Raw genomic sequence first — 26,846 nt, 5'->3', positions numbered from 1 at the left:
AATAGGTACTAATTTCAGGGTTACGAAATAGACAAAAAATACCTTATTCAGCGTTCACTGTGAAGCGATCTGTTAATTACACTGATAAAAACTTTTCAATAAAATATTATCAGGAATAATTATAAGCAATAGTAAAAATAAAGTACCAAGTATTCCAGAAACGACTTTGGCGCACAAAATTTCATTGTTAGAACATTTTTCATCTGTTTTCGAAATTAAAAAAGAGAATTATTGCATCGGCTGCTCAATCTTGAAGGCCGGTCCACACGATCAGTTTACCAACGATTTGTCTGCGCAGTTCTAATTGTTGCAGCTAAAACGTTGCGTGTGGATTGCAGTAAGCAGCCACTCGATCACGCTTCACAAGAGTCAAATTTTTTTTTGCATTGGTAGAGTTATGCTCTAAGATCAAATTCGTTTCAAGCTTTCATATTATCAACTGCACTCTAAATTATTGGATTGATAATTGAAATAATGGCGGAATATACGATAGTAATGGGAAATCAAATAAGTTGCTCACAAATGGGATCCCGTTTAAACACGTTCACCCTGCCTCCTTGTACGCGATATTTCACACCGATAAGACAGCTAGGGCAGCGAGAACGATCTTGTACCGCACTGGACTAGTCTGCAGAGGCTCCCAAAAATTACGAACGTCTTATGCAATCTTCAATAGTTAAGCTGTCGGCCGTAGGGATGCTTGAAAATTCCAACTAAAAGCATACTTATCTGCAAGAGCTACTTCTATAGCCGCTCAAGCAGACATGTGCTCAAAGCTGAACAATTCTATTGTTGGAACCATCATTAATTCGTAGGCTTGACGAACAGTAATCTCCAGACGATTCGAAATCAAGGAAACTCTTCCACAAACACTCAAACTATTAATTTTCATCCTGTTCAAAGTCTACGCGTGCAATAGTCTTTACAATCTAATTGTTTAAAGCTCTCTGAAGGAGACAAAACTATTCAACTTTTTTGATACGAATTGATCACTCTTGTCTACGCCCTGCTTCACGAGTAGTTTCAACTGTTTGTTATTGACGGCAGCACTGACGGCTTACGGGCGGCTAGGGCTATCGCTCTGCCTGGATGGGGGTGCGGGAGGTTGACCCCACATGCCCCTGCATGCATTGCAACTTGTAAGCTGAACGACTGAAAGCTCTTTCTGATGTGCACTTGAATCAAGGAAGCATTTAAACCTTTCCAGTTAGGGCTTGAGCGTTATTGCATGTGCAATTATTATTGAATAGATAATGGTTTAAGTTTTGGACTTTTGGAGCACATGCGGCGCACAGCCGCACACATGTGTGAGCGCACGTAATGCAAGTTCATCTTTGATTCTTAGACTCAACGGATTGATTCGATTCTTCAGTTATCATCTCCTGCAACATTAGTTCTGGTGTTATTTCTTCCGGCGCATTAAGCAACCTTTAGGAATCTGTGCAAAAATTTCCTGTGGTCAATAGATTGAGTGAAAGAGAGTTGATTTGCGTTATTCTTCTGGTTTATTCATCATATTCATGGAGTAGAAATAGTTACGGATTTCTTAATTTACTCGATTACCTGAAACAATTTATTCATTATACATTCGATGCTGTGACTTATGGGCCCAGAAGTGGGTATGTTATGCAGAAATGTCAGGTTAAAAATAGGCGTCTAAAACAGTAGGTGCTTAGGTTTCTTCATCATAGGCTTAGGTTTCTTCAACCTTGCTATATGTCAAGTTAGAGTCGACTCTCCCTTCGTTACGTCGTATCACATAGCGAACGCACGCGTGTACATTCGTCGACGCCATTTAATAGAAACGGGAGATGGTCATATGGTTCGCGCATTTACCCTGTTCAGTCTCTGACCAGCACATCATGCGGTAGCCTCATCAGCGTTTTACCAGGGGCATCATGAGGAAGCTTGACCAGCTACTATTTTTTGTCATGTTACGCAGATTCGGCCCACTGGGCAATTGAATTCCAAAAATGCGGCAAAATAGAAGCCAAACACCGTACGCCGTACGGGGCCGATCTGCGCCTGAATCACCTCTAAAGGCCCGTTTACACTAGTGGCAACGACATGCGCTTTGAGTCGTTTGCTGCGGTGCCTCACCGCGCACAACCGTTCACACTACTTTTGTACTCGGTTGTTTGAGACCGCGCGCTTTGAAGTTTTTGAACACCAGTTGCCAACTAGACGTCAATGAGGATGGATGGAACCGAATTTCAGCTGTGGGCCATTGTTCTCGGGTGTGCTGCGGTCCGTCATTCTTCGCACTATGTCAGTTGTAAACGAGAATTTAGCATAGGCATCATAATTAAAGAACTAGCACACTCAATCGCTAAACGGTAATGCATAAATTGTCAGGAGTTGCTACAATCACATGAACTAAACACGTCATGTAAAAGTAAGTTACATCATTTGCATTTCGATTTTTGTACTCCTTTGACCGAACACTCCATTGGCATTCGTGTTCTCTATAAAGATCAATTAGGCGCTCTACTAGAGAGTGACTCCAAACGAGAGTGGTGTTAGTCAGCATTTGGTGTGCCGGACCAGCGTACACAATCAACCTTACTATACCACAGACAGCTATTTACTAACTAAGAATTTAAAAGCAAAGAATAGTCCACAAAAATTCATATCTTTATGGAAAACGTTTCGGAGACCAGCTCCATCGTCAGTTCGTAGAATCGCAAATTAGAAGTCACAAATTAATACATTGAAACCATAGAACGAATTGAATTTCTTTAATTAATTAATTTAGATTTTTAATTTGATTTAAATATTTAATTTAATTTAAATTCTTAGTTAATTTGCGATTTAAGCATACAAGTGATATCAATTCTTTAATAGCTATCTACTAAGCGCCGCGCTTGTGTTGCATGAGGCATGGCCCCTGTCAATCGCTAGCTCAGGTGGTGGTCAAGGCCGGAAGAGGACAAAGCCGAGTGGTGCACGGCTGATTGGTGTAGGTCCGGAGATCCAAGGCGTTCGATTCAGGGCTTATTGGTGCACAAAATTGGTGATGCACGGCTGCGCTCCTCCTATATGCCACTGAGGCGACCTTGATTGGAACAAAAACTTGAACAGGGAAGTTCTCAAAATGGCAACATTTTAACACACACACACACTAAAGGTACATACTAAACTGCGGATCAAATTTTATGTGATTGATTTATCGAATACTTTTCTCATGTGTAAATTCCACCGAAATATTTAGAAAATCTATCAGACGTATATTTACTTGCCGTTGATATAAACGGCAAAATGAATTTTGCATCAATTAAAAGTAAAGCAAAGTTTATTCATCGTTATTTTCAAACACAAATAATAGTTTGAAATTACTATCACTTGAACAGATGAAGATATGAGGACTATGTTTAGAGTTTTAATGCTCGTATCACTTGTAAAAATCTGTCTGGGCTGGACTGTAGTTTTAATGTTCTCAATAAACTATACAACCTGTCCTGGCTCGACTACAGTTTTAGCGCTCTCATTGAATTTTATAAGCTGTCCTGGCTTAACTATAGTTTTAATGCTCTCAATAAATAATATAACCTCTCCTGGCTAGGTCGACGTCTGTCCCGTAAATGGAAGTTCCGAGCGATGATCGCGGCGGCCGCAGCCGTATTATCCCTGCTGGGGCTGGCTGGCGTTCATCGACAAGCAGGTAAACTGGAACGCGAGCGCTAGAGAGCTGGGACGCGAGTGCTGGTAAACAGGGAAGTGAGTGCTGGTAAACTGGGACTCGAGTGCTGGTAAAGTGGAACGTGAGTGCTGGTAAACTGGAACGCGAGTGCTGGAGAACTGGGACGCGAGTGCTGGTAAACTGGGATACGCGAATGCTGGTAAACTGGGACGCGGGTGCTGGTAAACTGGAACGCGGGTGCTGGTAAACTTGAACGCGAGTGCTGGTAAACTGGGACGCGGGTGCTGGTAAACTGGAATGCGGGTGCTGGTAAACTTGAACGCGAGTGCTGGTAAACTTGGACGCGAGTCTCGTAAACTGGGACGCATGTGCTGGTAAACTGGAAAGTGAGTGATGGTAAACTGGTACGCTTAATTAATGAAAATAGTTAATTATACCAGAAACGGAAGGAAGGAGTTTAAACTGCAAAATGATGAGAAAAAGTTTTGCAATTTAAGGAATAAAAATTGCTGTTTCAGCATTACAGGGAAGCTAATAGTCTACATAAAAACTGAGATACAAAATGATAACTAGGAATGATGATACAAGTTGGAGAACAGTTCAGAGCAATTTGTGTTCGTCCTAACTGGTCAATACAGACGGTAACCTGCTTACGCGTATGCAGGTGTAGGGGAGCGTGATCAGGTGTAATGGCTGCCAAGTTGAGACAAATATTAAAGCAGTTTTATTTACTCAGCCTGTTGTATTAACCAAATTATAACCGAGTGTACCCCGCAGTTGGTTATAGCGCCCTGCACAGCAAGCCTTCGTCTGCAGTCGCCGGAGGTAGTGGAAGAAATGCCATCACTGAAAAAATTCATACGACGTGCGTTGCGAAATTCAGTGAAGACGGCACGGTGAAACTGCCTGAGTTGTACATGTGAGTCAAAATTAAAGAATTATTAAGCCTATATTCTAGCTCGGAGGCTTGTGACACTAGGAAAATATATATTACAGGCTAGGCTAGGAATTATAAAATAAAGGTTGTAAAAAGGCGAAGAGACATTGAAAACTGTAAGTGCTTTTTAAAGAACTGAATACCAGTAATTGGAGAAATTCCTCATTAACTAAGTTTGAATTAGATGCATTTACCGTAACTAAATGTACGGTAATACGAGAAGAATCACGAGTGAATGCTACCAGAGCCTTTAAAATGCAAATAAATAAGGAGACCGTCTTCCGAAATTTTACGATACTGACGAGTTACGGAGACGAAGTAACGTCTAAATTAATAAGTCAATAACGTACTAACTTGTGACCACACGTGCCACCAGAGACGTGGTGCCAGACGTCGCGGCGTCCAACGTCTACTTGATGGAGACGTCGTCTGCAGCAGCCCTGCCCCCCAGGGGGCTATGTGGGGTAGAGAGGTGATGACAGTGATGAGTGGTGGCTAGTGAATTATGCTTATGATAAGGCATGTATGGTGATGAAGCACGGTTGAAGGCGATGAAACACATGTGATGGTACGAAGCGCATTCTCAATGCTTGAGATTATCTGATGAAGTAGATTTGTGGAAGATGCGCTCGTGCTGGTGATGAAGCACTCATGTTTGTGATGAGCGAGTGTGATGGTGAGCGGGGTGTGATAGTGACTAAGCAGGTATGTTGGTGATGAAGCATTTTTCTGAAAATTTGGATGTGGGCCGGCTGCTCTTCCTCAACAAAAAACGCATAACCTCCTGGCTCGTGATAGGAAATGCCGCATTCGGTTTAGTTATTCCGAATTTTGCGGTCCGAATGAATCAGCGTCTTGATAGAATCTTCTTTCTGACTATTAGCGACCTAATATTGTCCTGAGAGTGTGAAAACGGTAGTCTTGGTCAAGTCAGGTGAAAAAAAGCTTATCGTGTCTGAGATCTGCATTTCACTGGACAGGAAGTTTTGAACAACTGTCTGTCCCCGCCTATAAAAATTGTTATTAATGTCAGCCGCTGGCTCATGGATGCCCCAAGCTCGCCTAGCGGTGTAAATTAGCGGCGCTATGTCTGCTTTTGGTTCTGGTTGTACGAAGGAAATAAGCACCTGATTACGATCCGGTATATTCCTTGACAACCGTGAGGCGACTGCGGATCGCGTGTTCTTGGTACCGGATACGTTCGTGACAGACCCGGCCGAATCTGAAAAATGCGTTATAAAATGCCCCTCTCATCCCCCCTTTATGGGGGAAAGGAAGGAATATTTGAATTACTGTACGCTATATACATATATATGAGCAGACTAGACATATATCATCGCGCGCGACACAATGAAGCAAGTGGCAAGTAAACACGGTTTTGAAACGGGAATATTATCAGTTAATGCAACTTCCAACTCCAACTTTCCACATTACCCACAACATTCTCTTATATATTCACCTGCAATCAGCATTCTCACACATTGCCAAAACCAAACATTCTTCAATATACAATATCACTCAACTATCAACATACTCCAATAATCAACACCGCTCAATATTATCCCACATCATCCATGTACAAAACATTCTACCCATTTACCCGTACCAAACACTCCTACCTATTGCGCTGGTAGCGGTACCAAACATTTTCTACGTACGACTGAGCAAAACAGTATCTCTCCTTTACCAGTATTGAACCTTCTCTCATATTCGCCAACACCAAATACTCACATATACTGTTAAGCATTCTCCCGCAATAATCAGTTGAAGCAGTCCTCAAAATTCTCACAAAATATTAGCAAACAACAGCCTATTGTATCTACAGAGCTTAATTCAAACCATTCCAACATAGCGCAGATTCAATATAGTAACTAATTCATGTTTCCAGATATGAAGTACCTGAAACATAATGAAGTTATTCGCGGTAAAACAATTTTTTCAAATTCTGTGTACCTACCTAAAACTCTCGGCATATACAAGCGCAAAACTTCCTCTCACATTAACCAGTATCAAACATTCTCTCATTAGTATCATTTTCACCAGTACTAGCAGAGGTGGCAGTAGCGCGCTACATATAGCGGCCGCTTCATTTTCAGTAGCGGTAGCGGCGCTACATTTAAGCAATTGTAGCGGTAGCGCCTTCATCAGAGCTGGGCAGCGCTACTTGGAAATGTAGCGGCGCTACCGCTACCGCTACATGCTCTAAATGTAGCGGGCGCTACCGCTACCGCTACACCCACTAGATTGTAACGGGCGCTACCGCTACCGCTACAGTAAAATGTAGCGCGCTACAATAGCCGCTACAATGGCCAAAATTATTGAAAATCTCTAAATATATATTGTTCTGCTATTGGGATTTACTCATTAACATTTAATGATAATAAAACATTTTTAAAACATATCAATGCAACTTTATTGCAATTAACCTAACCGAACTATTATGGGTTACCCCAGGGTTAGATAAAGTAAAAAAAATTTAGTTATTTTTATGTTTTACCTTCCCTACATGGATGTGAACTTTAATCTACCAATCTAAGAAATTATCCACATATACATATAAAAATCAGTCTTTTTTTGTATATATATGTGGATTATTTTTGAGATTAGTAGATTAAAGTAGACATCCATGTAGGGAAGGTGAAACATAAAAACAACTGTGTAAAAATAACTGTAAGCAAACTGAAAGATGAAAAAAACCTGTAAGTGGTAACTGGTAACAACTTAACAAGTAACAACTAACATGTTGACACTAGTAACAGGCTGAGGTTGACAACATTACACCGAAATCTTTCGTATCAATACCTAGCGACTCTAGAAGCCTTTTTTTTAATATGTGCATGGTTTGACTTATATATGGGAGGAGGAGGAAGGTGGGGGGGGGGAGGTAAAAATGTGAAAAAAATGAGAAGAACGCGAAAAAAACGATGAGGAAAATCCAAATTCGGGGCTCTACAGTCGCTAGATATTGTTGTTACAAATCGAATGATATGTATCTCGACATTGTAGCATGTGATTTGCAAAAGTTATATTTTTTTAGAGTACCCCTTATTTGCCGTTTTCTACTAATTCCACGTTTTCTTTCATTTTTTTTAATTTACATCAACAAAAAGGTCTTAGATTTCTGTTTTACATATGTGTACCAAGTTTCAAAACGATCCGTCTGTAAACCAAAAAGTTTTGTAGGAGGGTAGCCGGTCCCCTTAAGTAAAATCTAAAGGCTTTATCTATAAATGTAGCGGTAGCGCTGTAGCGGCAAAACCTCGTATCGCTACTTAAATATGTAGCGGGCGCTACCGCTACCGCTACATTGCCTTAAATGTAGAGCCGCTACCGCTACCGCTACTGAAAATGTAGCGGCCGCTAGTAGCGGCCGCTACATGTAGCGCGCTACTGCCCACCTCTGCGCCTTCTACAAATTTAAGTAGCGATACGAGGTTTTGCCGCTACAGCGCTACCGCTACATTTATAGATAAAGCCTTTAGATTTTACTTAATAGTATTAAATATTATTTAAAAACCAGCATGATACATAAATATTATAAATTACAGAAAAAAACTGTACGAAAGATTTCGGTGTAATGTTGTCAACCTCAGTCTGTTACTAGTGTCAACATGTTAGTTGTTACCAGAGGTGGGCAGTAGCACGCTACATGAAGCGGCCGATACATTTTCAGTAGCGGTAGCGGTAACGGCGCTACATTTAAGCAATTGTAGCCTCTGCGCCTTCTACAAATTTAAGTAGCGATACGAGGTTTTGCCGCTACAGCGCTACCGCTACATTTATAGATAAAGCCTTTAGATTTTACTTAATAGTATTAAATATTATTTAAAAACCAGCATGATACATAAATATTATAAATTACAGAAAAAAACTGTACGAAAGATTTCGGTGTAATGTTGTCAACCTCAGTCTGTTACTAGTGTCAACATGTTAGTTGTTACCAGAGGTGGGCAGTAGCACGCTACATGAAGCGGCCGATACATTTTCAGTAGCGGTAGCGGTAACGGCGCTACATTTAAGCAATTGTAGCGGTAGCGACCGCTACATTTGGAGCATGTAGCAGTAGCGGTAGCAACCGCAACATTTCAAAGTAGCGCTTCCCAGCTCTGAGTACCAGTTATCGGACATTCATCACTACCAAACATTCTCCGGCCAGTCAAGTCCAAAAAAATTCTTCCAATTTACCAGTCAGTACCATTCTCCCACTTACAATAAGCTCCAAACATTTCATCACCTTTTAACCAGTACCAAGCATTTTCGCGCAATAATCAGTCTTCAACCCCAATGTTTTCCTACAACATTCACAAGCAACAGTCAAGTGTATCTACAAGACTCAATTGCAAATGCAAAATTCAATTTTAATGCAATTCATAACAATAGTTCGATTTCAGTTTGAATAGAGTTCACAATAACGAAACCGTGCAACTTAGTTACTTACAAATGTGCTTATTATAACCTCGAGTATACGAACATGAGCAGGTGAAATATCATACTCGTGTCAATGTACCCCAAGTTAAAAATTTCAGCTAAAAAAATGCCAGCAAATATCTTGAAGCTGGGCGGTGTATTATTGAATGTCGTCATTCCCGCATTCCCGGTATTCCCGGTTTGCTCCTCAGAAAAAAGCAAAATCTCCTGAAGGTTCTAAACGCATCGGCTTCGGGTGAAAATGCTTCCATCAATATCACTCCAACTGTGGATCTTACTAGCGATGAAGACGATCTGAGGGATTTGGTGATCAAAATTTCGGAGGGAGCGAGCGTGCAGGATGTTAAGCCGCATCTGCTTGACCAGATCGAAGCAGTGTTGTGCCTAATGCAAACAGTGACATTCCACAAGTGTTTCAAAATGCATTAAAACCATCAAGTGGTAGGAGACTCTTCGATGCCAAAAATCTTTTTAACGATGAGTGTAAAATGGGGCTGCATAATACAAACATGTGTTCATTTTACAATTTAATTTTGTAAGAGGTCCGACGAGGGCTTTACGCAACTTTTGAATTTGAATATAGTATGTGCAAATTAAAAATGTGCGTCTTAACTGAAGAAGAAAGTCTTGAGGGTGGAGTGCATTCATCAAATTATTCGGCAGTTTCAGGAGCCTTAACAATAGGCATCGGAAGATCGCAAGATTCAGAATTTCTGGGATCATTCAGCGTTCCTTTCGTCACTCAAAACACAAATCATAAAGTCGACCAACGCGTCAGTGACAAATGGATCGAAACAGCTTTCAAAAGTATGAAAGTCGCGGTTCAAGAAGAAAAAAATTTGCCCATTCGTGAAAATAGAGTTGATTCCAATGGTATTCCTAAGATATTAGTTACTGCTGATGGTGCCTGGTCAAAGCGATCATATGGGCATAATTACTCAGCTCCCTCGGGACTTGCAGCAATAGTTGGCTATCGCTCAGGTAAAATTCTATTCATGAGCGTACGCAATCTATTTTGCGCAGTCTGCGCGTATGCTCAGCGTTAAAAAAAAAGCTCTCAGAGACCATGGCTGCAGTCTAAATTGGCATGGCAGCCCGTCATCGATGGAAACAGACATCCTCGCGGAAAGATTTTCTACGAGTCTAGAAACACATGGCTTGAAGTACAGCTACTTTGTTGGTGACGGGGATAATAGTATGTATCCTAAACTGCTCAAAATCATGCCTTACGCTCCATAAGAGGTTAAAAAAATTGAATGCCGTAATCGCATCTTGAGGAATTACCAGAAACATTTAAGAGAAAATGTCTACAACGCTAAGGAGCAGCGAGACTTGGTTCTGTGGAACAAAGGAAACTGGTGCAGTTTCAGGCTCAACGCTTGATAAATGACATAAATGGCGCTATAAGACACCATAAAAATTCGAATGATATTTCAGAAAAGGGAAAAATTGAGGGGTTGTAAAATGACATTTTGAACAGCGCCAGGCAAGCCTGTGGTGATCATACGGTGTTTTAAACAACCGGAAATTATTTCTGCAAAAAGCAAGGTGACCAAAATTACGTACCTGATCTAGAAAAAACAGGAGTTTTCAAGCTATAATGAAGATTCTAAACAGAGTGAAGGACCAAGCAGATATTCCTATCCATGACGTTAGTAGCAACAAAGTAGAAAATTTCTTCAGTCAAGTTGCAAGGTTAATTAACTGGTGGAAAAAGAATGAACTTCACTTTAAAAAACGGCTTCAAAAGCAGATGCAACGGTGCGGTAATAGCACACCATACTGGAGGCGTGCATTCACCAATCCACGAAAAACTTCCTCGAAAATTGCCTAACATGGTGATGATGAAAATTGAAGCTCATTTGGCTCGTAAGAAGGCCAATGCCAAAAGGCAACTCTTCAACGGAAGTGCTCTAAAGCTGAAATGGCGACAAAGTCGCCATTTCAGAAGGAATTTTCATTCAGTAGCTACCGTGTCAGATGAAGCTAAAAGGAATTTTATTCACACTTTGTCTCTGGATGAAAATCAAATTCAGACCCTCGAGTATTCAACAATTGAACAAAGTAATTGTTCATCGTGGCATAATGAACGTAGAAAAGGACTGACCGCTTCTAACTCCGGTACTGTGTGCAAATTGAGAAAATCCACAACTAAGCAGTTGGTTGTTTACAGAATAATGAATGGCTTGGGTGGCTCGCTACCTGCCTTAGCGTGGGTTCGAGAGAGGGAAACTTCAGCGATAGAAGGCTTGAAAAATAAAATGGGCATCTCAGTGAACAGATGCGGCTTTTTCATAGACAAGTGTAGGAGCATCCCCCAGACGCTTTCGTGGATCATGACCATGTTATTGAAATCAAGTGTCCAAGATCTGCACATTATTTCAAGACAATAAAAGATGCTGTGATTGCTTAAAAAATGCAATCACTTGAAAGTCGTTGACGATCAAATAATACTGAACAGAAGGCTTTCTTACTTCTTCCAAGTTCAAGGTCAGATGAGAGTTACCGGACGAAGTAAATGTTACTTCGTAACCTGGATACCGAAAGATATACATATTATTAATGTTGATTTTGAACCGATGTTTTGGCTCAAGCGAATGGAAGTGAAGCTTAAACATTTTTACCTAAACAACATGCTGCCTTGCATTGTCAATGATAATGATGTTGAATATTGAATAGATGTTGATGATGCGTGCCACTAACAGGAAGTCACGTAGGACAAAAAGCCAAATAAATACCTCTCCAATATCTTCCCCTAGTTTGGTAAACAGGGGCATTTGCAAAGCACGATTCCTATTTTTAATGCCTGCTGTTGCAACAGATGTAATAAAGAAATTGAACCCTACAATTTTTTTGTACTTGAAAAATTCTATTTCAAAGTCAATACCAAAAAATTAACATGAAATTATATCAGCATCTTGGTGGAACAAATTGGTTAAGATCTGTCACTCTGTGTAGCTTCCACACAGATGCTGACATACATACGATTACGTACAACTCCAGTACAGCTGAGCTAGACGCCAACTGCTTTATCAGTTGAAAATTGCCATCTGTTAATCAGTTGAAAATTGCAGGTGTTGCACACCTGCAACATCTCTATCATTGGCAATACTTGTTAGCGTTAACGCTTAAAAATTGGGGATTCAATTTCTCTACAATGCATGCAGAATTATTTTCTTTTACTAATACTTCAATACATACTATATAGTGTTATGCATAGGCATTCCAGAAGGCCAAATAACTCGGCTGCATGTAACGTCTCCGACCAGAAGCAGGAGCGCAAATTTTGTTGCATGATTCAGCACGTATGTTACTTAAGCAAAAAAATATTATAGTTTCTGTTTCAAAATTTCAACTTTTATAAATATGTGAGGGACGATGCCACTTTATATGCCAATAATGGTGCATATGGTTTATCTTTATTCCGGTTAGATGATGATTTGTTGGACTTGATGTGCGAGGACTTGCGTCAAAAAATAATAATTTAAGCGCATTATTTAGTAATATGAGACGGTAATTTATTTTCCTTTGTGCTAATCTCCACAATTTGCTAACGGCCAATATAAGCCAAGTTTTATCTTATTATATATTATATATAATTATTCGACATTTGTTTAAAAGCCGGACATATTTAGGTAGGTTACTCGCCTGTGGTTAGAATACCGGACATTCCTGCGTCCATTGATTCCTCGTCTAATAATATTGTTTAATTAACTGACGTGAAAATTAAAAACAACAAAACTGGACATGATCTTCAACGAAAATTTCGTTAGGTAAGGGCTACAAAAAAATGTTCTTTATCAACACTATACTAATGATTCGTAGCCAAGGTAAAACATTTTATTTAAATTTAATTGCAAATTTGAATTTAAGAAAAATTAAAAAATATATATTATAAGTTAATCATAGTTCGGTTTAATATGAGTAAGATTACCAACCTTACTATGGTTAGTTGGCCAATTATGATTTTAAATTTACTATTATATATACAAAAACCAATGCTTCTTGGACCTATCCATAGCATCTCAATATATATATCACTGTGTTTATGAAACAGTTTTTTAACTCCTAACAATAACCTTGCCCTACGAGATTGGCGTAAACGAGCAAGCATGTTAGTTGTTTACTTATATACATGTCGCGGAATTGGGGACAAACTTATTGAGCGAAATATTGCGCGATGTCAAATACTGCCGCACAATACGCGCCGTCGCGTTTACAACCCAACTTTGACCGACAGTCGAATAGATGTAATATTGGTCAGTAGCTTATATATAGATATATTTTGATGATTATTTTAAGATTATCTGCAGTAATAATACGCTTCATATTTTCATCGTCACAGTTTCTGCAAACTGAATCCCCACGCACCTGTTTGGTTCTTGGTGGCGTCTCAGTCCTTTGAACCCTCGACGTTGGCAGCCTTGAAGGCACTTCAGGCCGCCTACCAGAACTTGTGCGTGGCTCACTTAAACTTCAGCAGGCATTTCGAGGACACTCCGTTACTAGAACTTTACCTCTCCAAAAAGTTCAATGAAACAGGCGAGTAGCTCCTGAATTATCGAAATGGTGTCACAAAAAGATAAGTCTGGGTCTACCCTTAATTTAAACGTCAACATTTTGTTGGTTTGTTTGGTCTGTAGCATTTGCTAAAACTTGACTGTAATTAAAGTGAAATTAAACAACAACGAGGTTTTCAAGGGCAAAAATTCCAAATTATGAAGCAGAATAAAGTCAAATTAGCATTCAAATTCGTCGATACCGTGGATACGCAATGCAGGAAAAACATTTAATGATTTGCAGCTCACAAAATCCACAACCTGAGCGACTTGAGCCGCCTGGGGCCTGGCGATGGTGTACAAGTTCGGGGGCTTGTACTCGGACATGGACATCATCGCACTGCGCCCCCCGGTGGGAGTCACCAACTTCATCTCCCTCGAGGTGCCCGGAACGCAAGACATTATACATGAAATACAGATGCATATAGCATGTAACTTCATTACCCTGCAGGTGTCAACAATCAACCAATTGTGAATGTATATAAACCGCAGAATTTCATGTAACTTCTTAGCATATATAACAGAGCTGCATTCAGCATGTGACTGCTTGGCTGTGCGGGTGCCCACAAACAAACATGATACTGCCAATTGTGGCGAGTTTAGTGATCTTCGTAAAAATAATATTTACTTCATAGAATTATGTATGAACAAATAAAATAAAAAAGCGTGCCACCATATTTTCAGAGTGACGTCTCATTGGCCAACGGCATATACCGCATGCGGCTCCAGCACCCCATGCTCCTCAGCGTCATGCGGCACATTGCAGCCAACTATAATGTGAGGGCATGTTGGGCCGTGTTGCCTAGCGTCATGTGGCACATAGCAGCCAACTATAATGTGAGGGCATGTTGGGCCATGTTGCTTAGTGCCATGCGGCACATAGCAGCCAACTATATTGTGAGGGCATGTTGGGCCATGTTGCCTAGCGTGCGCGTCATGCGGCACATAGCAGCCAACTATAATGTGAGGGCAGGTGGGGTCGTACTTGGCATGTTTTAACCAGTATGTGCGTAGGAGGAGTCTGTGGCTGGCTTAAGAATCGCCTGAAATCTTAGCCCAGTGAAAGTGCAGACTGTATTAATAGGTATACGGGAACTATAATAATATATTATTAACAATGTTATAGGAAATAATATAAGATGTAAAAAAATCGAGCTTGTGACTTGATACATGTGAAAAGGCTCATTTTTCACTTGTGATTGCAGAACCAACTTTATGCCGCCAACGGGCCGGGTGCCATGACAGCCGTAGCGCAACAACTTGGATGTGACCGAACTCCCGTCGGCTTAGATGATCTGCTGAACGCCACGAACAACCGAACATCTCAACCGATTCAACCTGGTAATGCAACCCAACTACAACAACAACTGTAGTTCTAATGAATGTCATTTTGCTCGCCTGTCTGCCGCGTATAACCAATAATAAACCATCCTCTGCCGCGCCGTGCATCGAGTCGTCATGTTTTACCTGCTCAGAATTCGATGCACTTTATTCCTCTTATTTGCTGTAGGTGACCAACATCAACAAGCTGATTAATCTGCTACACTTAAGTTACTATTGCATCCTAAATTTATCCATTATATTAAACCTTAATGAGAATGAGGGCAACCCTGGCCCTCATTCAGGTGGCCAACCCAATGCGTCCCAGGATGGCGCCGAGACTGCATCCGTAGGAAGTTGGTTCCATTCTGATATGGTTTTAGTGAAAAATGTCATCTGACGGTATTAGTCCGGCTGAAGGCTGGTTAAGCGGTGGCTAAATTGTTGCAGATCTTGTAAAATATGGCAAGCCTAGCAAGCCTTCGTCTGTCTGGCAACGTTGGCCATCTCATGTCGTTGAGCATGTTATCCACACGGGAAGTCCAGCGGAAAGGATGAGAGACACATCGCGCTGCTCCACGATTTACTCTTTCGAGGGTGGTAATATCTTCTGCTGTATGAGGATTCTATACACAACTGGCGTGCACCAGCATGGGGTGGACTAATGCTTTATAGGCGGCTGCATTGCTGGATTTCGTCTAATGAAGCCCAAGGTACGGTTAGCCTTGTCATCCATGTTGGATAAGTGGGGGCTTTCACTCCAGCTCCTTGGAAAGTGTTTCCCCGAGGTACTTAAGCTGGGTTGCTTCCATCAGCAGGTGCCCACACTTCTGGTCCTTTGGCGAGTCAAATGGACAGTGGAGTATTTTTCATGGTGGAAAGATATCTTCCGTCGCTGTTAACACGCTAGAAGACGTTCACGTCCACCAGTATGGAATCTTGAACATCGGCTATTCCGATTGCCTTGAGGCATGCAGTGTCTTCGGCAAAAAGCTTGGCCCTGGAGGAGAGTCCGTCCGGAAGGTCGCTCATATACAATAGAAAAAGCGAAGACCCAATATAGAACCCTGAGGAACCCCCGGTTCCAATGTAAAGAACTTTGGCTTCAATTTGTTTTCCAAACAGACTGCATTCTGTCACATAGTAAATTGCTGATCCAGGCGGCAATTTCCGATCCAGGCAAACTCTACCAGAGTGGTAGAGTTCGTGGGTCAAGCGGCGTTTCCTCACTTTCCCTTCTCGAGAATCCCTGCTCGAGATTCTTCGATACCTCGTCCACTAGGGCAAGCAACGGATTCTCACATGAGGGACCTCTTCGGAAGCCATGCTGTTCTTTACAGAGAATTTTGTGCTCCTCATATTGTGCCATTCTTTCACTGATGAGTAGATGCTCCAAGAGCTTACAGGGGATACTCGTCAGCGAAACAGGTCTATAGTTCTCAGCATAGTGACGTTATTGTTTCTTGAAAACAGGGCACACGTGCGCAATCTTACAGATCGCAGTCATAACTCCAGCGTCAAGGGACGTCTGGTACAGCAGGGTGAGCGATGGGGCTTCTTCTGTCCTCAACCTCTTCAATACACTTGGTCGTGGGCTGATCCCGTCCAGGCCACAGGCCTATGAGAGGTCAATATTACGCAGCAGCTCCTCACCACCAGCCCTCGACATGTGTAACTAATCCAAGAGCCGTCTGTGGGCGTCCTGCTTAGTATCCTTAGTATTTGTTTGAGACAGCAGTCCTAGGCCACATTGGATCGCCGCCTCTGATTATCGTTCATCCGCCCTCATTTGGGCCACCTGCTGCACGATGCTGTTGCTTGCTTCTCGCCACTGGTAGTGTTGCAGGGGAGGTCGATCTGGGATTGCGCTCTGGAACACGTCTAGTTGTCTCTTGAAGGTCTCCAGGGTGAACTCCCCCTCTCTTAGATCCCTTGGTAGGGCGTTGAACAGCCTTGGCCCTGCCACGGAAAGCGATCCTTCCCGCAGGGATTGAAATCTGACTGCGGATCTGTTACGCAGGGGAGGGATCTTGCACAGTCTCCCCCTTCTCTCGTTGTGATATGTCTGAATCCTGAATGTCTCGCTCTCGAAGTTTGGCACCATTCCGGTTATCATTTTCCATGTGTACAGAATGACATACCTCTCCCGTCTCCTCTGCAGTGAGTACAGACTCTTCATCCCTCTGATCCTGGAAGTAAAGGTTCGTTGGACTCCTTCCAGTTGCCGTATTGCGCCTAGTGTGAACGGAGTCCAGAGCTGGCAGCAGTATTCAAGGATAGGTATTACAAGGGCTCTGGAGTGTGATCATCGGTTCCGCTTCTCTCGTTCTGAACGTCCGCCAGATCCACCCCATCTGTCGTCTACCTTTTGCGGTTATTGCCGGTATGTGATCACCCAAATTGACCTGATTGTTCATCAACACTCCTAGATCGCGAACGAGTCGCTTCTCTTCGATTTTTTGATTTCTGCGCCGTTCTGCACAGTCCAAGTGTGGCCATCGTATGTGTGGTAGGTTAAAATCTCCCGCAACCACAATATTTGGGGAAGGTTCACCTAAGTTGGCAACCTCTGTTTCTATTCTATCGAGAGTTTCACTGAATTTTTCAGGCGGGCAGTCAGGTGGTCGGTATACGATAGCTATGCACAGATGGAGATGGGGAATGTATAGTATAACGTGTTCCACATATCCATTGGAGCCTAAATGCAGGGGAACTGTTTTTGCCGCGAAGAAGTTTTTGAGGTAGACTATAACGCCTCCTTTTCTTCTCCCTTCTTTTCGATCTGCTCGGTAATGTTGAAAGCCTTTCATCTCGATTTCTCAATCTTGGATATCTTCTCTTAGGTGTGACTCGGTTAAGGCAAGCATGATTATTCCTTCTGTCTCAGCAATTTCTTTAAGTACGCCGATCTTGTGGCGTTTTCTTCTTGGGAAGAGCCCCTCTATATTAGCTATCATGATAATAGACTCTTCCCTTCCTTGCGTCCTTAGTTGCTGTAACACTGCACTGCCAGGGGTCTGGCTCTGCAGCTGTTGCTGTGATTTCTGCTGTTGTTCGTGCAATGTCAACAGCTGCTGCATTTGTTGTTGAATCTGATCTACTTGCCTCTGTAGGCCTAAAAAATGGCTGCGCTTGATATCGAGTCCTGTTTGTTCTTTTTCACTCCGGTAGGTTGTGTTGGCCGGTGCGGAAATTTTTAGAACTGCTCTGTACCTTTGATTTCGATAGATTCGTCCATCCCAGAACTGATTTTTTTAACCATGTAATTTCTTTCTCATGTTTTGGGTTTGGCAGTATAATCTATCCTGTGTTCCGAGGAGGAACTATCAGGGTCACGTCTCTCTTCGGCATTACCACTCAAGTGCAGGTTGAGTTTAAGGTGGTGAAACCGACAGGAATCTCGTTTGCAAACTACATTTTTGATAGTATTCCAGCACAACACGGATGGTAATATTGACAGTCTCTCCCTTTTTTGCATCCGCGTTGGTTTTTGCTTCCAAATATTGCATTTGTAACCTGCGGTGACATCAGGCATCTCGTCTAGAACTATTCTTCTGAGAAATACTAGTGAATGCGAACTGAAACTGACGGTTGTCAGCTCAGTATTTTTTGTTCATGACAAGTTTTCATGCTTCTTTGAGAGGCGAGACACGAGGATTTTCATTATGTTTAGATTTAGGCCGGGTTCACACCATACTGCCGTGCAAGTTGCCGGGAAAATGCCAGTCACTGTCCAGTCCTATGTTCTTTAACCCTCTGCCGCCTGACATGAGTAACCGGAGCAATATGTCACAAGCATACTTCCCAGGAAGGATACGGTGCTAGAGAGCCCAAAATGACTGGCACTAATGGTTACCGCCACGTACGAAAACTTTAAAATATTCTCTGTTGCGTACAAATCTTCTCAGCTTGCTACAGTAAATAGTTTACATAGAATTTTATTTAAAAGTTATGTTCCCGGAGAGTGACATACGGCGGTAGAGGGTTAATGCATTTCAATAAAAGCCTTCACACCGTGAGCAAAGCTTGTGCCTTGCACGGCTGGTGTGAATGCTTCTATGGAACTGCTGGACTCAACCTCTGCTGCACTTATCTCTTTAGTGACATGAATGCTTCGTGGATATCCTGTCTTCCGGTTTTCTTCGTCTTTTTGAGCAATCTGTCTCTCCAACGGAGGATTTTCAGTGTCCGGTTATTTCACTACTCGTGACTATTGCTGTTCCTAACTTATTTGTGTGGAATGAATTGTTTTAAAAGTTCTTAAAACAGTTATCGTGATTATTCATGAGTTTTTTGAGACATTTATAAACTTCCAGATATTTTACTCATATCATATACATCATATATATTTTACTCATCATATATTTTACTAAAATTTCATACATTCATCTTGTGATCCATTTTCATTAATTCAACTTACATTTCTTTAAAAATATCCTTACTGTAATCGCAATTTTTCACGTGGAAGATTCACGTACGTAGTCTTTCCTGACCTTCAGTCGTCCGACCGAAGTTTACCAGGAGATTAATTTGTCATTCATAGTTCAAACTTCCTTTAGTGGCAAAGTACTTCGGTGAGTTTAGTGCTGCAATTTATTAGTCTTTCATTATTGATTTTGATATGATATTTTTTTGAATTACTTGTATTTAATTTCGCTTATATTTGTTTTTCTTATAGATAACTAATATTTCTTACGTCATACATGCAGAAACTATGCTTTCAAGATTTTTCAATAAAATTCTTTGAAACTTGAGTATCGAAAATTTGCCTACGCCTAGGGCTTACACATACATCAACCATATTTATTTTGTATACTTTCGTACATATGACATAATATTGTGAACATTTTCTTACACTTAAATGCATATTTTTCTTATTTGCGTTGATCGGAAATTTTCAAATTTGTCAACAATCTTCCATTGTTTCCGGTCCACATTTAGTCCGGTTCACATTTATTTTTAATAGACGTTCATATGTTTCAGGTAATTCTCCAAGAATTTTTATCAAATTTTGGAAATTTTAAAGAATTTTCTAGTGATTTTCCGGTAATTTTTTGTAAAATTTAGTATTATATATACATCTGTTTAAAAAATGCCAAATTCGCACTTTTCCTATGACTTCAAGCAGACCCTAATGCATTTCATGTTTCACTCATATTTATTTAATTCTAGCAAAATTTCATAGATCATTCATTTTTTATTACCGATCATAGCACTGGAAAGCTGATGATTAAAAAAAATATCAGTAATAATATATAGTTAATAGACAAATCTATCGTATGGGGGATATTACTGTATGAGTCGGACATTCCTATAACGGGCAATCGTTTTTTCCTGTATCAACCAGTGATCAAAGTATTTTATTCTGATAAGGCCATCAACTACAATCTTGAAAATTAGCTGTTTCATTCTTTTCTGTTGTTGTATAATTGTATAAAATTATCATTTAATACAAAATATAATGTTTTTAGGCGACACATGGACTAAATATACTGATAACCTGATATACCATAAATGAGGTGGAAATTCTTTGGTGGGTCAGGGGTGGCCGGCAATGGTCAGCTTCTTGGCCGCTGATAATCCGCCTCTAACCTTATTGGTTATCGTCATGCAATAATTGTTTTGTCAATAGTTAAGTTACACGGCTTTTAATTACGCTGTGCCCGCGAGTTTTGACAATAGCTGGTCAACGAACATTTCAGATTCAATTGAAACAGGCTACACGGGTGATTTATATATGGCGCATGAAATGACGAGGATGAATTCGTTAAAGGCTGAAGTATGTGCGGGAAGATATCAGAGGTTATAATGAAGGAGTGACAGAACCTTCGACATCAGTAATATGTTGGCAAAAGTGTTAGAGGAGCTTATTATTAATAGAACAGAGTAAACCTAGTTTGAGAGTAGTGTTATGCATTTGTGTAAAATAGAAGTGTTGTAATATCTATATTTCAAATGTCCCGTATTGGTCGTTCTATTTCAAGAGTCCAGATTTTGAATATTTCTCTATTGAAGTCGATAATTATAATGTTAGGTCTTTTCTTGTTGTAACTAACATGTGGATCATCTAGGATATTAAGAAAATTAGCATGTATTAGAGTAAAATAAAATTGTAAATAACATCTATTATAGAGAAGATGTTTCTTCACGTTAAATCGTAGATTCACGTTTCAAGTTTCAGTCATGATCACCCTTTAAAATATATATAAAAGATTGTTAAGTGCGATAGTGTGCACTTGGTGGGGGCCGATGTTATGGATCGCTATGCAAAAACTGTTTTATCAATAGTTAGGTTGCGTGTATTTTCATTACGGTCCAGTGTTAACTATTATACGTCACTTCGGATAGACACGCAAAGTACCTTGTCAATGCCGCTTGATCTGCCACAAACGTTAGTACTAAAATTTATTATTGTGCGTTAATCTTTTGTGTTGAAATTATGGCAGTTTTTATAGATGATTGTGAATATTAATTTAATTGGTGTTTTATTTATTTGTTGTATGCGTTACCGGTCAAGTCGTATCTTGGTTTGTTAGTCAGATTAATACAAGTTATGCATTTTCTTAGAAATAATCCGAATCTTGAGTTGAAAGTATGAATAAGTAAGAAAAATTAAGAAATAAGAATAAGCTAAAAGGACCACGCGGTTGAATTATTAGCATTTGAAGTTTGATTATTATACGTTTTTATTCATCATTTAATTTGTCCTTTTCTTTAGATCATTTGCTAAAGACTGGGGTAACTGAAAGTTTTGTTGATATATTCATGGAATAGTCCCAATAAACATGAGCAGACTACACTGAGGAACGCGACTGTGTGACTCCGAGGTCTACATTATTTGTCCTCTGACTAGAGCAGACTAAAATGAAGAATGCCACTGGCTTACTGTAAATGTTTCAGTATTTGTCCTGTCTTGAGCAGACCACGCAGAAGAATGTGACTGGATTGCTCTTAAACTTCCAGTCTTCTTGCCTGTGCTTTGGAGTCGGACAAAGTATCTCTTTCAGAGCCCGAAAAAGAATGAAACTTTCCCGCCCGTGGAAACGGTGAGTATTGGGAGGTGATTGTTTGTGAGCTATATAATCTTGTAAGCTCAATTCTTATAAGCTTTATTCGTGTGGCATTTATTCCTATGAACTATGTTCTTTTGAGCTATATTCATTCGGCGTTGAAGAAATAGGCTTGTTTAGGCCTGTTGCCGATTCATGTACTTTTCCGCGAATTGTCCACAGATCTGAGAAAAGTTGCCTTTTGGCCTGATCTTCTCAACTGACGTTGGTTTTACATCATCACTGAGTTTCTACTAGTTCCGTAGGGTGCTAGGTATTTTAAGACTGAACATATGCTTTTGCATAGCATTGTCTAATTTATTATTGAGCGCGTTCATGCTGGGAGAGTCAACGATGTCATCAGAGAAGCTGTTCCACATGTCGGTGTCTCGAAGCGACACCGATACATATACTTGTGAGCTATACTCATTCGGCGTTGAAGAAATAGGCTTATTTTTGACCTGATCTTTTCAACTGACGTTGGTTTTACATCATTACTGTGCTTCTACTAGTTCGGTAGGGTGCTAGGTATTTTAAGTGTTCCGTATATTAGTGATGCAGGATCCTGCGGCAGGAGGGGGCGCAGGATCCTGCATCACTAACGCCCCTCCTGCTTCAAGTCAAAAAATATATAAATATTAAAAAATATTTATATATTGTCGCGTGAATGAATTGCACCGCAGATTTTTTATTTTATAACTGTAGCCCCTGGTGTTGGTTCTTGTTTCAAATTCTAATAATCCTTCTTTGACCTGTATAAACCAGTAGTATACTTGTGCACTTCAGTAACGTCGCCACGCAGACGTCGATAACAGGATTGGAAGCTTCATAATCTTTAATCTTTCTACATAAGAATTTCCCTACGAGGCTGGAAGTATCTGTGTAGCACAGTGGTTCCCAAAGTTGGCGATATCGCCCCCTGTGGGCGGTGGAAAGATCTGGGGGGGAGGGGGCGGTGATGAAGAAAGGGGCAGTAGGGGGGCGGCAGTCCGCGAAGTCGAAGTCAGAAGCTTGTACGTTTGTTTGACGATTTGTACACAACACGTGTAGAACATGACTCCGACTCGAATCAATTTTCACGAGCTAAAAATCACCGTTTGGTAGTTAGGAATTTATATTCAAAATTTCGTTCGAATCTGTTCAGTAGTTTGAAAGAAATTCTTTGATCACTGCGAAGTTCGGCCCGTATCGCCATATATTACTTCCGAATGAAAGTGAAATTTATAATTTTTTCACGAGCTAAACATCACCTTTAGGTCCTAATGAATACGTGTTCCAAGTTTTAACGAGCGGAGTTAATTAGTTTGGGAGATGTTCCTTGGTCACTGAATTTGAAGATTGGTCGTGAGACCGGCTGTGTGACTAGCCACGACTTCGGCCGTAAATTTGTCCGAGCCGTCTTGAATTTTAGTGCTGAAACAGTTTTAAAAAATATATTGTTTACTAAATAGGGCTCTATTTGTGAAATACACATATGTATTTAACCTTTCTCTTTCAAAATTGTAGCCTACTAGATATCAAGAAAGAGACGTTTGTTTTTATACGTGTCTGTCGGGGGGGGGGCGCTAGAGATTCACTGGGGAGCCAAACGGGGTGCCAGGCTGAAAAAGTTTTGGAACCACCGGTGTAGCACGACATTGATCACTCTCGACTAAATTTTTATCAAGTATAGGTGACCACACGGCGTTTCCAAACTCTCGGTTTGGGCGCACGACAGCGACCAATAAAAGTTTCATCGCATTTGCATCTTGGAACTCGTATGAGCGTCTTATCTTTCTATAAGCACTTTTTGGATTTATGAAATTGCGTTTCAATATGCCTAGAAAAATTCAGCTCCTTGTTGACATAAACTTCCAGATATTTTTCACGGTAGACTATTTAATCATTACTCTCTCGTTGCAATAATGTCTCTTCTTACTGTAATCTCTCCGTTTATTGTTCTTCCCGAGGTGAAGTACTATACTCTTGTTAAAAATAAAACGCAGCTACCACGTATCAGCCCAGTTAACTAAACTATCAAGATCACCTTACAACTGCACTTTGTTGGATGCAACCTTAACTTTATTATAAACATTCATGTCGTCAGCATACATATAAGAGCACCCGTTAGACACTACTTCTGGCAGATCGTTTATAGAAGCAATGGATAAAACAGGCCCAAGAACGCTTCTTTAAGGCACGCCACAGCGCACTTAAATCTTGTCTGACACTGTTCCGTTAATACTGATAATTTGTAGTCTATCTGCTAGAAAATCCCCTGATCCATAGAAGCATATTTACTACTATTCCCGAAGACTTCACTTTACGCAACAGCATCTTATGCAGAACACAATCAAATGCCATGGCGGCAAAATCAATTGGTACACTGCATACACTGGCTCACTTTCATCAAGCTGGAGAGTCCACTCATTCAAAGTAGGCAAGAGGTTAGTGGTGCATGATCTGTAGGAACCATGCTAAAAAACTGATAAGAGATGGTTAACAGTCAAGTGATCGAAAATCCTATCCCTCACAACAGATTCCATTACAAACAATACTTGTGAGACAGACAGGACGATAGTTACAGGGGGCTACTCATGTCACCTTTTTTGAACAAAGTTATCGCTTGGGCTTCTTTCTAATCTGCCGCAGAGGTCTTTCGTTCAAGGTTTTTTTTTTTTTGAAGAATACTGTTAGAGGGCCGGCCAGGACGGTTGCTACTTCTTTGAGTAGTCTTGCATGGAAGCCGCCACGTCCATATGACTTATTGGAATTCGGAGCGGCAAGGCGCTTAAAATCCTCTGCTTCATGTATTTCAAAACCTGTTAACTTCGAGCTCTTGTCTCTGGGCGCTCCTCAATAGCTGGAATGTTGTTCAATTCCTCATCTGTGAACACACTGCTGAATAACTCATTGAGAACGTTAGCCTTGATCTCATCAGAGGATATCTTTCGTTGATCTACTGTCGAATGAGGAATACCGTCGTTTGTCTTACCCTTCGAGCTAGCGCACAAGAAGAAGGCTTTCGGGTTATTTTTTGCATTATTGGCAATTTCATTTTCAAAGTTTTTCTCTTATTTAATTAGGTTAAGTTAAGTTCTTTTAATTTATTTTACAAAGTTTTCCTGTCATTTCATTTTTTTTAGCTTGAATTCGAGCTCATGCGCACACCTTATAATCATCACTGCAACGAAACCGTAAATAGCGCTTTTAGGATTCCTTACTAGTACTTAACTTTGCTATAACTGTACTGTTCATCTACTGGTTTTAATTACTCCGCCGAGCTTATCGTAGTTACACACGTGGTCGCCCCACGTGTTGGATGCGTCACAGGTGACCGGTGACCGGACAAGTGGTCACCACACGTGTTGGAGGCGTGACAAGTGAACGTATCTATGACTGGTCGCCACCACCCGAATAAATCTTTTGCTATTAAAAGATAATGAACTCATGAACAGATAATGTCATGCTCAGGAACCGATTGTCAGGGTTGGATAGTTTATATCCGCATTGATCATTAATGTGAAAATCTTTTATTTGCAACTCGAATTATGAATTGTTCAATGTTTTTTCTTGCAGCTGTACCCGGAGAGCCTGGGTGTCCATTACAATAACTTCCAAACTCGAGCCCTGGAAGTCCAGCCTGGCAGCCTCATGCAAGTGCTCGCCTCAGGATATTGTCCAGTCATCTTTGGGAAGCATCCGCTGCTCCGATGAATAGTTAGGTCTACTGGTTCATTATTGCACTAGGAAAGCCTTCCCACCAATTTTAATTTCCGTAATTGGTAATGTTTCTTTTGTAATTCATGAATAAAAACCTTACCATTGAGTCATGAACATGAAGAAACGAAGGCCAGGACTGGCGAAAGTTAAAAATATTTTTGCTTCAAGGAGGAATTGTTTCAGTATTTCAGGCATTCGTGATGAAATCGAATGGCGGATGAAAATATCTTAGATGAGAATTAAATTCTAGCAAGTAGGGTTCCTTAAAGTTCTATTACGGTACGTGTGCGGTTGTTCTCAGCTTCTTTATTCCAGTATTTGTTTGTGGAATACCATTCTCATTGGGTCTACGTGGTTTATCGTTTAAGCTTTTATTATTCTTCACCCATCACCTAAGGTGAAAGCCTGTCTATGGTAATTTGTTTTTATTTGTGATGATCCTAATTTGAATTGACCGCTTCTGTAATTCGTGTTTTATTTTTCAACCTTCCTTCTACCCCCGTAGACTGCAGTGGTTGAAGGGAACTGCGCGAGACAGGAATCAGAACAAACAATATCTCCGTGAAGCGGTCGAGGCGTCATTCTGAGGAACTCTTTGATTGATGAATTCTTTGATTGATGAATTCTTTGATTGATGAATTCTTTGACTGATCAACTCTGTGATTGATGAACTCTGTGATTGATGAACTCTGTGATTGATGAACTCTGTGATTGATGAACTCAGTGATTGATGAACTCTGTGATTGATGAACTCTGTGATTGATCAACTCTGTGATTGATGAAATCTATGATTGATGAACTCTTTTTTTTATGAACTCTTTAGTTGACGAACTCTTTAATTGATCAACTCTGTGATTGATGAACTCTTCAATTGATCAACTCTGTGATTGATGAAATCTATGATTGATGAACTCTTTTTTTTATGAACTCTTTAGTTGGCGAACTCTTTAATTGATGGACTCTTTAATATGAGCTCTTTGAATTCCGACTTGATGCATTATTTAGATCAAATCAGAGCCTCTCGTCTAACTCTATTGCGTGACAAGATCACGGCCCTCGTTCAAACTCCCAACTGGCTTTTGTACCAATTAAATCCTCACAAGACCTAAAAAGCATATCATAACCAAGACAGAAATACTTATTGTGGAAAAATAACTTTGAGCCGCTGTTGAATGATTAATCATCTACCAAAAAAATTATTAACAATGCAA

The 26,846-nt window shown here is 40.6% G+C and overlaps 2 protein-coding genes across 2 annotated transcripts; both read left to right on the top strand.

Moving 5' to 3' along the window:
* The first annotated feature begins 3,568 nt into the window (after positions 1-3,568).
* Positions 3,569-13,555, top strand: LOC108680917. The gene is made up of 4 exons (XM_018169848.1): positions 3,569-3,661; positions 4,418-4,559; positions 4,954-5,049; positions 13,351-13,555. The coding sequence occupies exons 1-4, from the start codon at positions 3,598-3,600 to the stop codon at positions 13,553-13,555; spliced, it is 507 nt and encodes a 168-aa protein (XP_018025337.1). The 5' UTR covers positions 3,569-3,597.
* Positions 13,556-13,861: 306 nt separating this feature from the next.
* Positions 13,862-26,217, top strand: LOC108680922. Its single transcript, XM_018169852.2, has 5 exons — positions 13,862-13,946; positions 14,249-14,341; positions 14,770-14,905; positions 21,806-21,930; positions 25,492-26,217. Exons 1-5 carry the CDS (start codon positions 13,890-13,892, stop codon positions 25,627-25,629), a joined length of 549 nt encoding a protein of 182 aa, XP_018025341.1. The 5' UTR covers positions 13,862-13,889; the 3' UTR covers positions 25,630-26,217.
* Positions 26,218-26,846: the final 629 nt, after the last annotated feature.

The sequence above is a fragment of the Hyalella azteca genome, unplaced genomic scaffold, assembly GCF_000764305.2.
Source record: "Hyalella azteca isolate HAZT.00-mixed unplaced genomic scaffold, Hazt_2.0.2 contig12323, whole genome shotgun sequence".
Lineage (NCBI taxonomy): Eukaryota > Metazoa > Arthropoda > Malacostraca > Amphipoda > Hyalellidae > Hyalella > Hyalella azteca.
This window is presented reverse-complemented; position numbering and strand designations above follow the sequence as displayed.

Bases quoted from the DNA above. Each gene is read 5' to 3' on its own strand.
- LOC108680922 (XM_018169852.2), top strand. From the start codon at position 13,890: ATGGACATCATCGCACTGCGCCCCCCGGTGGGAGTCACCAACTTCATC. The intron at 14,906-21,805 runs GTAATGCAACCC...TGTCTTGAGCAG, and splicing joins ATCTCAACCGATTCAACCTG to ACCACGCAGAAGAATGTGAC. The intron at 21,931-25,491 runs GTGAGTATTGGG...TTTTTCTTGCAG, and splicing joins CTTTCCCGCCCGTGGAAACG to CTGTACCCGGAGAGCCTGGG.
- LOC108680917 (XM_018169848.1), top strand. From the start codon at position 3,598: ATGATCGCGGCGGCCGCAGCCGTATTATCCCTGCTGGGGCTGGCTGGC. The intron at 3,662-4,417 runs GTAAACTGGAAC...TGTACCCCGCAG, and splicing joins TGGCGTTCATCGACAAGCAG to TTGGTTATAGCGCCCTGCAC. The intron at 5,050-13,350 runs GTGATGACAGTG...TCATCGTCACAG, and splicing joins GGGCTATGTGGGGTAGAGAG to TTTCTGCAAACTGAATCCCC.